Below are 17,813 nucleotides of genomic sequence, written 5' to 3' on the forward strand. Positions count from 1 at the left end.
GAAGTAATTATTTGTTCATGTTTAGACAATAATTTTTTAGACATCATAAAAGACAGGTTGATGACACTTTTCTACTATTACGTGGGGGACTTTTATTTCGAAAATTTACGAAATGTCGTGACCAGGAAGTACTTTTTTAGTGTTGCTGACGAGACGCTGATTTTTGTGCCGTTGTTTTTGTCCAAAAACGAACATAGCGAAAGGTATTTTGACTTGTCTAGGTGTTAGCAGCAGTTTTGTGTGTTTTGGTGTTGTGCATTCTGGTTGAGTCATATAGCTAAACCAACAATCTTGTCTTTCCATTCGGTATGAGCACTGCAGGCAATCAAACTAGCCAATTAGCTGGCTGGCTGGCTAGCTAGTAAGCAAACGTTCACGTTTGGTTTAGTTCGTACACTTTTTGCTTTGAAATCTGTGGTCGTCCACATCCACAACACCATGAAACATTGAACGTCTGTGTCAAGTGAGGTCTTGTTTGCATTAGCCATGCCTTTTTATATTATATTCTCTTCACACATTATGTTCTGTCACTTTTCCCCAGACAGAAAATTAGACTGCACCCCTTCCCTCCGTCCATCAAGATGGATAACTTGATTAATGAACACCAAAGCCGCAATGATCCAGAGAACAAGGCAAATAACACTGATTCACCTGAAATAAAGATTGAAATAGATGAGGTGCGCATTGAGTACACTCAACAGATGAACACACTGGAAGAAGAGAATCTAAGTGATCAGCCAGCAAACCAAGCAGACAGTTCTGATTTATCACAGGAGGATTCTGAGTCTGATTCAGAGTCTTTCTCTTGTACACAGTGTGACAAGAGCTTCCGTACCGCCTTACATTTGAAAAAACACCAGATTAGGCACACTGATAAAACCCTACACTATTGCATAACTTGTGAGAAGAGCTTCCCTTATGCATCGCTCTTAAAGCAGCACCTAACAATGCATGATGCTGACAGAACATACTGTTGCACGAAATGCGAAAAGAGCTTCCGATCTGCACCGTGCCTAAGGAAGCACCTGACAACGCACGGTGAGAAGAATCACGGTTGCACCGAGTGCGATAGGAAATTCTGTTCAGCATCTCGCTTAAAAAGGCACATGACAACACATAGCGGGGAAAGACCACATGTTTGCACCGCCTGTGGGAAGAGTTTTACCCGACCAGAGAGCTTAAAGAATCATCAGCTAAATCACCAAGGGGAGAAGCTGCACACCTGCCACAACTGTGGAAAGAGCTACAGTGTGCTGAAGTTCCTTAAAGAACATATGAAAGTCCACGAGGGTCCCCACATCTGCTCTCAGTGTGGGAAGAGCTACACACTCCTCTACAACTTGAAAATGCATATGTCAGCAGCGCATGGAGAGGAAAAAGCATTGCCTTGCTCTGAATGTGGGAAAAGTTTTGTTTCAGAGTACCGCCTGCGAAAGCATCAGAAGCAAGTACACAGAACAGCCTTCCCCTGCCCTGAATGTGGGCGAAGCTTCTCCACACTGTCCATATTGCAAGAGCATCAGTCAAACCATACTGGTATCAAACCGCATTCTTGTGAGGAGTGTGGGAAGAGCTTTGGCCTTCTGGATGGTCTTCAGAGGCACCAGTACACACACCGACCCAAACCAGAAAAATCCTGCCTCTGTGAGGAGTGTGGAAAAAGCTTTCTTAACCTCACCCAACTGGCCAGACATAAACAAGTTCATTCCAATGTTAAATCCCACACTTGTGAGGAGTGTGGTAAAAAATTCAAACAGATCGGAGGTTTGAGAATACACCGCCGCACTCACACAGGGGAGACACCGTTCTCTTGCAAAGAGTGCAGTAAAACATTTACGCAGGCCAGCTCCTTGAAGGTTCATATGTTAACCCACACAGGAGAGAGGTCATTCTCTTGTAAGGAGTGTGGCAAGACATTCAACATCGCAAAGACATTACGGCTTCATATGCGCATTCACACAGGAGAGAAACCACATAAATGCCCTGATTGTGGGAAGGGATACCATCACGCTCAAGGACTCAGAATGCACCTGCTATTTCACAAGGGGGAACGACGGCACACATGTACTTACTGTGACAAGAGTTTCTTTCTGCCAGGACATTTAAGAGCACACATCCGACTACACACTGGAGAGAAACCTTACCTCTGCTCTAATTGTGGGAAGAGTTTCAATCGGGCTTGGAATTTAAAGCAACACAAGAAAATATGTCAGTGATTCATTTCACCACAAACTGAACTTTCCACAGCATGTTATTGTGGGGCTCCTTTTTTGTAATATTCTGCCTATGATACATTGTGCTCTATGCCAAACTAGTCTAATAATACATTAAATAAAGTTGGTGACTTATTTACATTTGCTTTATCCATTTATAATCTGTATGTTGTTGTGGCAACAAAGTAGATGACATGCTCTATGTAGCCTACTTTGGCTGAGCCATATTGTGTGATGGGGATACTTGTACTGTATGACAAACTTTCAGTGAAGAATTATTGATTTGAATGTAAACATGTGGTGTCCAAAATGAACCCTAGAGGGTAGAACTAACCCAAGGATCTGGATATTATCATATCACTCTAGCAGGGAAACCTCCAGCTTTATTCAATGCCTTGATATGTACATTCTCAAAATCTACTTAGAAAGAATATACAGCTACGTTATTTCTGTCAATATGCTATACTGTATATACACTCAGTGGCCAGCTTATTAGGAACACCCATCTAGTATCGCGTCAGACCCCCCTTTGCCTCCAGAATATAATTCTTCAGGCATGAAATGTTGCTCAATTGGTATCAAGGGACCTAACGTGTGCCAGAAAACATTCCCCACACCATTACACCACCGCCACCAGCCTGTACCATTGACACCAGGCAGGATGGGGCCATGGACTCATGTTGCTTACGCCAAATTCTGACTCTGCCATCACATGACGCAACAGGAACCAGGATTCGTCGGACCAGGCAACTTTTTTCCACTCCTCAATTGTCCAGTGTTGGTGATCATGTGCCCACTGGAGTCGGTTCTTCTTGTTTTTAGCTGATAAGAGTGGAACCCGGTGTGGTCGTCTGCTGTAATAGCCCATCCGTGACAAGGACCAAAGAGTTGTGCGTTCACAAGATGCCATTCTGCACACCACTGTTGTACTGCGTTGTTATTTGCCTGTTTGTGACCCACCTGTTAGCTTACATGATTCTTGCCATTCTCCTTCGACCTCTTATCAATGAACTGTTTTCGTCCACAGAACTGGCGCTGACTGGATGTTTTTTGTTTGTCGCACCATTCTCGGTAAACCCTAGACACTGTCGTGCGTGAGAAGCACGTGTTTCTGAGATACTGGAACCGGCACGCCTGGCACCGACAATCATACCACGTTCAAAGCTGCTTAGGTCACTCGTTTTGCCCATTATAACGTTCAATTGAACAGTAACTGAATGCCTCGATGCCTGTCTGCCAGCTTTATATAGCAGGCCACTTGACTCACTGTCTGTAGGAGCAAACCATTTTTGTTGGTGTACCTAATATACTGGCCTCTTCGTGTATATTGCTTTGTAAAATAAGAAGAAAATAATCCTGAATATGCCTTGTATAATCTCGAACATCCCTCTGTAGCATGGCTTAAACTAGCCATTTTCACTGTTTATTTTTACCATTTGAATACATGTATTCCAAAAACAATGACTGCTCTGTGTTATTTTTCTTTGCTGCAACTGTATTAGTATTTAGAGACAATGCACTAGTAGAGGCCACACTATGAGTTACATTTCTATGTTTGAATCATATCCACTTCACACAGGACATGGCTAACATAACGGAGAGAACATCAGTGTATTCAATGTTTCTAAGGTAAACCCCTGTCTTGTACTGTTCTACTGTACACCCAGGCAAGGTGGGCATACCTCAGTAACTAGTCTGTGTTCCATGTCTATGTCCAGGTAAATTCCTCCCTTTTACTGTACTGCACTTCGGGTATCAATCAGAGGGAGACGGGAATGTGTCCGCTTTGAATGAAATCTAATCCTCCTTCACTTACATCCTCTGGGTCTGCGTTTTGGCCTGCTCTCTCTGTGTGGTGCTCAGTGCACTGTGCACTTACAGGCTGAGACTCAGTGTCATTACCGCTCTAATCACATTCGGGCTCCGGAGCAGGTAGGCACTAATTTCTGGAAGCATACAGGGAAGACTGTTTGTACTGTGCTACTTTTGTGTTATGAGAAAGTGTTGCTGCTCTGATCTTGTGATATGGTCTGTAAACAGCTTTGAATGGAACATGTTCGCTTTTTTTGTTCTTCAATTCTTCTTCAATTGATTCTGCAGCACATTTGTTGGAAGATGCGCCAACAGCAAGGAGAAGATCGTTGCTGGTGTTTCTCCCATCTAAAGTACAGAGGTCATCTTCTGCTTTAATGCAATTAGTGATAACTTGATGCCAAGAAAATATGGTTTAAATACTTGGTTCACATCTCTCTGTCATTACAGTGTCAAGTATACTGTCCATTAACTTACATTATTGCCAACTCTGTCTAAGTTATAGATTATACTAAATGACTGATGTTCATTCAGGCAATGTGCAGCTACAGTATGTTGGTTAGCTTACTGTATATTCAATGCTAGCTATTGTTTTTCACCTGGTATTTGAGTTACTGTTTGTATTGGTTTCATGATGCAAGTCGAAGCTAAGCCTAGAGTAAATCCCCAAACACGTATCTCTTGGGACCCATACATTCGCAATAAAGTTCATTCCTCCCTTGAGCTTTCACTTTAGTTGGGAAAAGTGCTATACGGCACTGTACATTCCAATGTTGTTTCTTGGGCGTATTATTTTGCTGTCATGCATTTACTTCTCCCATTGTGAATAGGCTATACGACCCACAATGTGAGAAAGGTAGCCCACACACACTTAGGAAGACGGTAAATTAGAGTCCCATCACCAGAATGATGGGAATATTTACTGATGAAGTGAATGGCTTCTGTGGTGTGTGTAAGCTTTGAATTCAAAAAGCATTGCCTAAACATGCCTTCTGTATGTAAACATTGTACGGTGGCTTGGGAACAGACAAATCAACGTTTATTGGTTGCATACACAGTTGCAGACATAGCAGATGTTATACAGGGTCAATGGAACGGAGTCAAACGTGGGGTTTCCAAATGTTTCATCTGTTTGATACTTTCTATTTATTCCATTCCAGCCATTACAATGAGCCCATCTTCCTATAGCTCCTCCCACCATCCTCCAATGGTATGTACAATAAAAATAAATACTATGAATGAAATGTACAGATATTACAGTGAGCTTTCAAGAATCCAGTATATAAACAGTAACAAAATGCAATGTACAGTTGTAAATATATTAAAATGAGTTATGAGAAGAATACAGTACATGAATACATAATGTGAAAAACAGTCAAAAATAAACGGTCCTGTGTTTGATGTCCTTATGTTCATGCGACAGCAGCTTTTCCTGTGTGTGTGTTTGTGAGTATTTGCGAATGCTTGTGTGGGAGTGTATCTGAGTACAGACAGGGTTGGGTAGGTTACTTGTAAATGTAATTAGTTACAGTTACTAGTTACCTTGTCCAAACTCAATAACGTAATGATTACTTTCAGTTACTTTTGGATTCCTTTCCCCTCAGTAGGCAACCAAAAAGGATCCATCAAACGCTTTTGGTGTGTCATAGTGGTCTCTGACCTCAGGTCAGACTTGCTTAGGATGAACAAACTTAAACTTGTTTTCAATGCTGAATTGAATATCATTGAGAAAACAGAAAGGTGTCATAATGTATTTGTTTTGCAAAAGTCCTGAATATTTCTGAATTTAAAAGTAATCCAAGAAGTAATCTAGTTTTTCAACAGTGTCTTATCTGATGACAATATTTTTGTCATCAAAAATATTTTGTTGTCGTCAGATTACATGTAACTGATTACTCCCCAACTCTGAGTAAAATAGTCTGCCAGTGTATGAGGTGTGTGTGTGTGTGTTCTGTGAGTGAGTCTACCATTGTCTCTTACTACAGGAGAGTAGTAAGTATGGCTGTTCAACAGTTTGAGATAGAAGCTCGTAGTTCATCACTAAACTGTTCCTGGATGGTTGGGAGAAGTTGCTCTCGGAGGATGTGTTGGTACCATTCTTTATTCATGGCTGTGTTCTTAGGCAAAATTGTGAGTGAACCCACTCCCTTGGCTGGGAAGCAACCCTACACATGAATGGTCTCAGGATGCTTTACTGTTGGCATGACACAGGACTGATGGTAGCGCTCACCTTGTCTTCTCCGGACAAGCTTTTTTCCAGGTACCCCAAACAATCGGAAAGGGGATTCATCAGAGAAAATGACTTTACCCCAGTCCTCAGCAGTCCAATCCCTGTACCTTTTGCAGAATATCAGTCTGTCCCTGATGTTTTTCCTGGAGATAAGTATCTTCTTTGCTGCCCTACTTGACACCAGGCCATCCTCCAAAAGTCTTTGCCTCACTGTGCGTGCAGATGCACTCACACCTACCTGCTGCCATTCCTGAGCAAACTCTGTACAGGTGGTGCCCCGATCCCGCAGCTGAATCAACTTTAGGAGACGGTCCAGGTGCTTGCTGGACTTTCAATTGAACCGCCCTCCAAGAAATTCTTGATGATCTGATAAATGGTTGATATAGGTGCAATCTTTCTGGCAGCAATATCATTGCCTGTGAAGCCCTTTTTGTGCAAAGCAATGATGCAGGCACGTGTTTGCTTCCAGGTAACCATGGTTGACCGAGGAAGAACAATGATTCCAAGCACCACCCTCCCTTTGAAGCTTCCAGTCTGTTATTCAAACTCAATCAGCATGACAGAGTGATCTCCAGCCTTGTCCTCGTCAACACTCACACCTGTGTTAACGAGAGAATCACTGACATGATGTCAGCTGGTCCTTTTGTGGCAGGGCTGAAATGCAGTGGAAATGTTTTTGGGGGATTCAGTTCATTTGCATAGCAAAGAGGGACTTTACAATCAATTGCAATTCATCTGATCACTCTTCATAACATTCTGGAGTATATGCAAATTGCCATCATACAAACTGAGGCAGCAGTCTTTGTGAAATTAATATTTGTGTAATTCTCAAAACTTTTGGTCACGACTGTACATCAAAACACAATAACATTGACGTAAAGACCCCTACAACAATTCAAATCATTTCAAATTTTATTTGTCACATACACGTGTTTAGCAGATGTTATTGTGGGTGTAGTGAAATGCTTGTGTTTCTAGCTCCAACAGTGCAGTAATATCTAAACATTTCACAATAATACACACAATACACACAAATCTCAAGTAAAGGGATGCAATTAAGAATATATAAATATTTGGGTGAGCAATGTCAGAGCGGCACTCCCAGGAATCCCAGTTCGACAATAAATGACTGATTTGTTCCATAAAGTCCAGCATTTATGTTTGTTTTTGTTTGCGCATTTAGCCCAGTAATCCAAATGCACAATGCGCAAGCAATTAGTTCAGACGAAAAGTCCAAAAAGTTATATTACAGTTCGTAGAAACATGTCAAATGTTGTATAGAATCAATCTTTAGGATGTTTTTATAATAAATATTCAATAATGTTTCAACCGGACAATTCCTTTGTCTTTAGAAATGAAAAGGAACGCAGCTACCTCTCACGGCCACGCGCCTGACTTCGCTCATGGCATTCTGCCAGACCTCTTAGTCAAACAAGGTCCTAAAGACTGTTGACATCTAGTGGAAGCCTTAGGAAATGCAATATGACCCCATAGACACTGTATATTGGATAGGCAAAGACTTGAAAAACTACAAAACTCAGATTTCCCACTTCCTGGTTGGATTTTTCCTCTGGTTTTTGCCTGCCGTATGAGTTATGTTATACGCACAGACATAATTCCAACAGAGTGTTTTCTATCCAAATCTAGTAATTCTATGCACATTCTACTCAGGCTTTTGGGCCTAAGTAGCAGGCAGTTTACTCTGGGCACCTTATTCATCCAAGCTACTCAATACTGCCCCCCAGTCCCAAATAAGTTAATATGCTTGCAGTCAACCCCTAGTGATGTAACTGCCTACGTCAACTTCTTCTACTCATGAGACCAAGCCCATGCATATACAGTTATACAAACCTACAAGAGAGACAATAGTTCCCGTGTTTTCTAAGGGCTCAGCAGTAATTTTTCACTCCCCAAGTTGCTTTATAGTGGTATGTCTGACTAGTCTCTTATCTCTTTCACTCCCCTGCAGGGTTCTGTGTCTATGAATCTCTTTTAGCCTTGAGGCGCTTTCTCACAGACACCCTGTTTTGACTGCAATTACTCACATATCTCTCAGACCGTTTCTTATAAGAAGCAGAGACTAGAGAATAACTATGGAACAATATTCAACCTTATAATGTTGTTAATCTGTAGTCCAGGATCCTGTAAATGTAGTGGGGGGGCATAATAAGCATAATAAATTATTACAATACATCAATAATTTGGTGCAGCCCCTATCATGACCCCAAGGTGACCCCCTAATCAATCCCTGACGGCTAACAATAACATATCTTGACACAATGTAAACGTTATAAATTACCTTCTCTCCCTCAGTGAAAGGAATAAATACAGTGGGGCAAAAAAGTATTTAGTCAGCCACCAATTGTGCAAGTTCTCCCACTTAAAAAGATGAGAGAGGCCTGTAATTTTCATCATAGGTACACTTCAACTATGACAGACAAAATGAGAAGAAAAAAAATCCCGAAAATCACATTGTAGGATTTTTAATGAATTTATTTGCAAATTATGGTGGAAAATAAGTATTTGGTCACCTACAAACAAGCAAGATTTCTGGCTCTCATAGACCTGTAACTTCTTCTTTAAGAGGCTCCTCTGTCCTCCACTCATTACCTGTATTAATGGCGCCTGTTTGAACTTGTTATCAGTATAAAAGACACCTGTCCACAACCTCAAACAGTCACACTCCAAACTCCACTATGGCCAAGACCAAAGAGCTGTCAAAGGACACCAGAAACAAAATTGTAGACCTGCACCAGGCTGGAAAGACTGAATCTGCAATAGGTAAGCAGCTTGGTTTGAAGAAATCAACTGTGGGAGCAATTATTAGGAAATGGAAGACATACAAGACCACTGATAATCTCCCTCGATCTGTGGCTCCACGCAAGATCTCACCCCATGGGGTCAAAATGATCAGAAGAACGGTGAGCAAAAATCCCAGAACCACACGGGGGGACCTAGTGAATGACCTGCAGAAAGCTGGGACCAAAGTAACAAAGCCTACCATCAGTAACACACTACGCCGCCAGGGACTCAAATCCTGCAGTGCCAGACGTGTCCCCCTGCTTAAGCCAGTACATGTCCAGGCCCGTCTGAAGTTTGCTAGAGAGCATTTGGAAGATCCAGAAGAAGATTGGGAGAACGTCATATGGTCAGATGAAACCAAAATATAACTTTTTGGTAAAAACTCGTCGTGTTTGGAGGACAAAGAATGCTGAGTTGCATCCGAAGAACACCATAGCTACTGTGAAGCATGGGGGTGGAAACATCATGCTTTGGGGCTGTTTTTCTGCAAAGGGACCAGGACGACTGATCCGTGTCAAGGAAAGAATGAATGGGGCCATGTATCGTGAGATTTTGAGTGAAAACCTCCTTCCATCAGCAAGGGCATTGAAGATGAAACGTGGCTGGGTCTTTCAGCATGACAATGATCCCAAACACACCGCCCGGGCAACGAAGGAGTGGCTTCGTAAGAAGCATTTCAAGGTCCTGGAGTGGCCAAGCCAGTCTCCAGATCTCAACCCCATAGAAAATCTTTGGAGGGAGTTGAAAGTCCGTGTTGCCCAGCAACAGCCCCAAAACATCACTGCTCTAGAGGAGATCTGCATGGAGGAATGGGCCAAAATACCAGCAACAGTGTGTGAAAACCTTGTGAAGACTTACAGAAAACGTTTGACCTCTGTCATTGCTAACAAAGGGTATATAACAAAGTATTGAGATAAACTTTTGTTATTGACCAAATACTTATTTTCCACCATAATTTGCAAATAAATTCATTCAAAATCCTACAATGTGATTTTCTGGATTTTTTCCCCTCATTTTGTCTGTCATAGTTGAAGTGTACCTATGATGAAAATTACAGGCCTCTCTCATCTTTTTAAGTGGGAGAACTTGCACAATTGGTGGCTGACTAAATACTTTTTTGCCCCACTGTATATTTCATAAGTCAAGAAATCAGAACCCAAAAGTGGGGACTTTAATTTGAATTCTGATCCAGAGGCCCTGGAGGAAATCAGGGAGCAGCATGCGGACTTCATGGCTGATGTAAAGGAGGCCAATAGGGCCCTGGAGAACTCCATGGACACACGGCAGGAGGTCAAAGACCATCTTTCCAGCTATAGCCGCTTGGGAGACATGGAGGCGCTGGAGAAGAATGTCAAGGCTCTGAGTGTGGCCAAACTCAATAAAAATGCGAGTGTCCCTTATAGTAGTGCTTGCACTGCATGCATCAAAATAGTGATGTGTTAGCGTGAATGTCAGTCTGTTTCAATTGTCGGCAACCCTATGTTTATAGTCAGCCATGGAAATGTTCAGATTTAAAGGCCCAGTGCAGTCAAAAATGTGATTTACATATATATTTCCACACTATGAGATTAGAATAATACTGTGACAATGATGATCATTCCCTTTTAGTTTAAGAACTGTTTGAAAGACCGCCTGAAATTTCTGCCTGTTTTGGTGGGGTAGAGTTTTGGCCTGCCTGGTGACATCACCAGGTGTTAAATTAGTTAATAGACCAATAAGAAACAGTAAGAGTTCCAAACCTCTCTGCCAATAACATCATTTTCAGTTTTCCCCTCCCCACTCAGACCACTCCCAGACAGTCCTGGTCAAATTCTTGCTTGATAAATTGCTCTTTGCTAAGCTATTTGTTTATTTTTGACAATTTTAATTGAAAACAATCACAGAAATCTACTTAAATGTTACCCAGAAATGATTTGATTTTGAGATAATAATTAAACATGTCTATATTGGACCTTTAAATCATCTTACACTGTGAGGCTCTTAGATCTGGAGCGCCAGGCGATGAGGAATGCTCCAAGTCGGAGTGTGGGGGTGCGCTATGTCGTGACATCCTGGTACAGAGAGAATGTGGGGGTCCTACATGCAAGGGCAGTGTCCCTGTGAGCCACAACACCACACAAAAACAGCAGATCAACTAGACAATTGCATTGTAGACTTGCTCCACAAACTACAGGACTCCAAGATCAAGGCATATTCCCCCAAAAAACTCTACAGATGTATTTTTTTTTTCCTTTTGATTTAAAATGAAAATATCTGTTTAATACACAATAGTGTATGACACAAGTCTCAATCTATCCTGTTCAGATCAATGAGGTCAAACAGAAGACCAAGGACACCCATCACCAATTGAAGGAGATACAAAAGAAGATCACTGACAGCAAGGACAAGTTTGACAGGGAGAAGAAAGACACCAAGGACCTCATTAAGAGGGTCAAAGACTACCTCACAGGTCAGTGTGGAGGCTAGCTGTAAATAACACTACCTCACAGGTCAGTGTGGAGACTAGCTGGAAATAACACTACCTCACAGGTCAGTGTGGAGGCTAGCTGGAAATAACACTACCTCACAGGTCAGTATGGAGGCTAACTGGAAATAACACTACCTCACAGGTCAGTATGGAGGCTAGCTGGAAATAAGACCTTCTCACAGGTCAGTATGGAGGCTAGCTGGAAATAAGACCTTCTCACAGGTCAGTGTGGAGGCTAGCTGGAAATAAGCTTGACATTTCCATGCAATGATCCCTTAAAAACTTGATTTGTTGAATGTACTTGTTGGTCCAACGTATCTGCTTAGAGATGAGATGGTGGCACCAGAGGTCATAGAAAGGTTGGCCAAGGGTGTTCTGGCTATCCAGCTGCTGGGCTCTCTAGACGACACCTGCTCCATGATCCAGAACATGTGGGGCATGCTGGCCAACTTCACTGAGTTCAAGGAGGATCTGAAAAAACTGGAGGACTAAGCCAAGACAGCCCAGGACCTACTGGAGAATGCTCTGGATATCAGGTTAGCCAGTACCACAAATACTGAATATGAGTGACTGTCACTTTCTATAAACCTTTCTGCTAAATTACCATATTTGTACCATGGTTGTCAATGTATTAGGGACAGAACCAGGGGTATTGATGTTACGGATATCAAGAAAGCCAGTGGCCACAGAAATCACAGGACGAGGTTGAGCAAGACCTGGAGAAGGCAAAAGCAATGACATGGCGTACGAGATGATTAAAGAGGTCATTCTCTCACTGTCACACTCTTTCTCCAACTTTCCCTCTCTCTCTACTGTCACAGGCCGGCTCATAGCCTGTGGCAAAAATGAGGGGACGCGAACAGGTATAGGCCAATCAAAAAGGTTCTTTATTATAAACCCAAAACTATTAACTTTAAACAAAGAAAAAGGAATGAGGTGTGAAAGTATCATAATGTAAGCTGTATATAAAGTGCAGTGATGTGTGAATCTGTGTGTGAATGACTGAGTGAAAACTATGCAAAACTACAAAGGAACAAACAAAACAGGATCATACCTGGAGGAGCAGAGAGAGAGAGAGACGAGAGATTAGTGAAGCAGCAGTATTTAAATACCCTGAGCCCAGGTGACTCCAATCACTAACGACCCTCCTCTGCCTGCAGGAGGAACCGCCCCTGCACTGCAGAGGAGGAGCCGTGACACTACCTATTCCTGCTTGTGTGTATTTGTATTAGTCTCAACATCCATCAGATATTCAGACACTTCAGCTCTCAGAAGAAAGTCGGTTCTTTCTCATAACTGTATATATCTGTCATGACCACAGATTGAGAATAAACTGAATAACACATAGACTAACTTTAACTCCACCAGACCTCCAGAGATGCTGGAGGAGATTGAGGCTCTGAAGAAGAAGACAGAGATGAACAGAGAGCAGGCGGAGCAGGCCAAAGCGGATGTTATCACATCCCTGGGTAGCTCTACTATCACAAAGGAGGTACGTTGTGTGTGTCCACTTACTAACCACTACTCACCAACCAGCAACCACTGACCACTACTAACTACTCACCAACCAGCAACCACTGACCACTACTAACTACTCACCAACCTCTGACCACTACTAACTACTCACCAACCTCTGACCACTACTAACTACTCACCAACCACTGACCACTACTAACTACTCACCAACCACTGACCACTACTAACTACTCACCAACCACTGACCCCAAATAACTACTCACCAACCTCTGACCACTACTAACTACTAACTACTCACCAACCACTGACCACTACTAACTACTCACCAACCTCTGACCACTACTAACTACGCACCAACCTCTGACCACTACTAACTACTAACTACTCACCAACCACTGACCACTACTAACTACTCACCAACCTCTGACCACTACTAACTACTCACCAACCAGCAACCACTGACCCCTACTAACTACTAACTACTCACCAACCACTGACCACTACTAACTACTCACCAACCTCTGACCACTACTAACTACTAACTACTCACCAACCACTGACCCCTACTAACTACTCACCAACCAGCAACCACTGACACCTACTAACTACTCACCAACCAGCAACCACTGACCACTACTAACTACTCACCAACCACTGACCACTACTAACTACTCACCAACCACTGACCCCTACTAACTACTAACTACTCACCAACCAGCAACCACTGACCACTTCTAACTACTCACCATCCTCTGACCACTACTAACTACTAACTACTCACCAACCACTGACCACTACTAACTACTCACCAACCACTGACCACTACTAACTACTCACCAACCACTGACCACTACTAACTACTCACCAACCACTGACCACTGACCACTACTAACTACTCACCAACCACTGACCCCTACTAACTACTCACCAACCACTGACCCCTACTAACTACTAACTACTCACCAACCACTGACCACTACTAACTACTAACTACTCACCAACCACTGACCCCTACTAACTACTAACTACTCACCAACCACTGACCACTGACCACTACTAACTACTAACTACTCACCAACCACTGACCCCTACTAACTACTAACTACTCACCAACCACTGACCAATGACCACTACTAACTACTCACCAACCACTGACCACTACTAACTACTCACCAACCACTGACCACTACTAACTACTCACCAACCACTGACCACTACTAACTACTCACCAACCACTGACCACTACTAACTACTCACCATCCTCTGACCACTACTAACTACTAACTACTCACCAACCACTGACCACTACTAACTACTCACCAACCACTGACCCCTACTAACTACTCACCAACCACTGACCACTACTAACTACTCACCAACCACTGACCACTGACCACTACTAACTACTCACCAACCACTGACCCCTACTAACTACTCACCAACCTCTGACCACTACTAACTACTCACCAACCTCTGACCACTACTAACTACTCACCAACCACTGACCACTACTAACTACTCACCAACCACTGACCACTACTAACTACTCACCAACCACTGACCACTACTAACTACTCACCAACCTCTGACCACTACTAACTACTCACCAACCACGACCACTGACCACTACTAACTACTCACTGACCACTACTAACTACTCACCAACCACTGAACACTACTAACTACTCACCAACCTCTGACCACTACTAACTACTAACTACTCACCAACCACTGACCACTGACCACTTCTAACTACTCACCAACCTCTGACCACTACTAACTACTCACCAACCACTGACCACTACTAACTACTCACCAACCTCTGACCACTACTAACTACTCACCAACCTCTGACAACTACTAACTACTCACCAACCACTGACCACTACTAACTACGCACCAACCTCTGACCACTACTAACTACTCACCAACCTCTGACCACTACTAACTAATAATACTCACCAACCACTGACCCCTACTAACTACTCACCAACCACTGACCACTACTAACTACTCACCAACCTCTGACCACTTCTAACTACCAAATACTCACCAACCACTGACCCCTACTAACTACTCACCAACCACTGACCACTGACCACTTCTAACTACTCACCAACCACTGACCACTACTAACTACTCACCAACCACTGACCCCTACTAACTACTCACCAACCACTGACCACTTCTAACTACTCACCAACCACCGACCACTACTAATTACTCACCAACCTCTGACCAGTACTAACCAACCACTGACCCCCACTAACTACTCACCAATCATTGACTTCTACTAACTACTCACCAACTAGCAACCACAACCACTACTAACTACTCACCAACCTCTGACCACTACTAACTACTCACCAACCACCGACCACTACTAATTACTCACCAACCTCTGACCAGTACTAACCAACCACTGACCCCTACTAACTACTCACCAATCATTGACTTCTACTAACTACTCACCAACTAGCAACCACAACCACTACTAACTACTCACCAACCTCTGACCACTACTAACTACGCACCAACCTCTGACCACTACTAACTACTCACCAACCTCTGACCACTACTAACTACTCACCAACCACTGACCACTACTAACTACTCACCAACCACTGACCCCAAATAACTACTCACCAACCTCTGACCACTACTAACTACTCACCAACCTCTGACCACTACTAACTACTCACCAACCACTGACCCCTACTAACTACTCACCAACCTCTGACCACTACTAACTACTCACCAACCTCTGACCCCTACTAACTACTCACCAACCTCTGAACACTACTAACTACTCACCAACCTCTGACCCCTACTAACTACTCACCAACCAGCAACCACTGACCACTACTAACTACTCACTGACCACTACTAACTACTCACCAACCACTGAACACTACTAACTACTCACCAACCTCTGACCACTACTAACTACTAACTACTCACCAACCACTGACCACTGACCACTTCTAACTACTCACCAACCTCTGACCACTACTAACTACTCACCAACCACTGACCACTACTAACTACTCACCAACCTCTGACCACTACTAACTACTCACCAACCTCTGACCACTACTAACTACTCACCAACCACTGACCACTACTAACTACGCACCAAACCTCTGACCACTACTAACTACTCACCAACCTCTGACCACTACTAACTAATAATACTCACCAACCACTGACCCATACTAACTACTCACCAACCACTGACCACTACTAACTACTCACCAACCTCTGACCACTTCTAACTACCAAATACTCACCAACCACTGACCCCTACTAACTACTCACTAACCACTGACCACTGACCACTTCTAACTACTCACCAAGCACTGACCACTACTAACTACTCACCAACCACTGACCCCTACTAACTACTCACCAACCACTGACCACTTCTAACTACTCACCAACCACCGACCACTACTAATTACTCACCAACCTCTGACCAGTACTAACCAACCACTGACCCCTACTAACTACTCACCAATCATTGACTTCTACTAACTACTCACCAACTAGCAACCACAACCACTACTAACTACTCACCAACCTCTGACCACTACTAACTACTCACCAACCACCGACCACTACTAATTACTCACCAACCTCTGACCAGTACTAACCAACCACTGACCCCTACTAACTACTCACCAATCATTGACTTCTACTAACTACTCACCAACTAGCAACCACAACCACTACTAACTACTCACCAACCTCTGACCACTACTAACTACGCACCAACCTCTGACCACTACTAACTACTCACCAACCTCTGACCACTTCTAACTACTCACCAACCTCTGACCACTACTAACTACTCACCAACCACTGACCCCAAATAACTACTCACCAACCTCTGACCACTACTAACTACTCACCAACCTCTGACCACTACTAACTACTCACCAACCACTGACCCCTACTAACTACTCACCAACCTCTGACCACTACTAACTACTCACCAACCTCTGACCCCTACTAACTACGCACCAACCTCTGACCACTACTAACTACTCACCAACCTCTGACCCCTACTAACTACTCACCAACCAGCAACCACTGACCACTACTAACTACTCACTGACCACTACTAACTACTCACCAACCTCTGACCACTACTAACTACTCACCAACCTCTGACCACTACTAACTACTCACCAACCACTGACCCCTACTAACTACTCACCAACCTCTGACCACTACTAACTACTCACCAACCTCTGACCACTACTAACTACTCACCATCCTCTGACCACTACTAACTACTAACTACTCACCAACCTCTGACCACTACTAACTACTCACCAACCTCTGACCACTACTAACTACTCACCAGCCACTGACCACTACTAACTACTCACCAACCACTGACCACTACTAACTACTCACCAACCACTGACCACTGACCACTACTAACTACTCACCAACCTCTGACCACTACTAACTACTCACCAACCTCTGACCACTACTAACTACTCACCAACCTCTGACCACTACTAACTACTCACCAACCTCTGACCACTACTAACTACTCACCAACCTCTGACCCCTACTAACTACTCACCAACCACTGACCCCTACTAACTACTCACCAACCTCTGACCACTACTAACTACTCACCAACCTCTGACCACTACTAACTAATAATACTCACCAACCACTGACCCCTACTAACTACTCACCAACCTCTGACCACTACTAACTACTCACCAACCACTGACCCCTACTAACTACTCACCAACCTCTGACCACTACTAACTACTCACCAACCTCTGACCAC

General features: G+C 43.4%; 1 protein-coding gene across 1 annotated transcript; it reads left to right on the forward strand.

Annotated features, from left to right (window-relative positions):
- LOC110499113 (uncharacterized) lies at nucleotides 1-3,677 on the forward strand. The gene is made up of 2 exons (XM_021576031.3): nucleotides 1-203; nucleotides 542-3,677. Exons 1-2 carry the CDS (start codon nucleotides 61-63, stop codon nucleotides 2,214-2,216), a joined length of 1,818 nt encoding a protein of 605 aa, XP_021431706.2. The 5' UTR covers nucleotides 1-60; the 3' UTR covers nucleotides 2,217-3,677.
- Nucleotides 3,678-17,813: the final 14,136 nt, after the last annotated feature.

The sequence above is a fragment of the Oncorhynchus mykiss genome, chromosome 2 (genome assembly GCF_057628025.1).
Source record: "Oncorhynchus mykiss isolate SJ-2025 chromosome 2, ASM5762802v1, whole genome shotgun sequence".
NCBI lineage: Eukaryota > Metazoa > Chordata > Actinopteri > Salmoniformes > Salmonidae > Oncorhynchus > Oncorhynchus mykiss.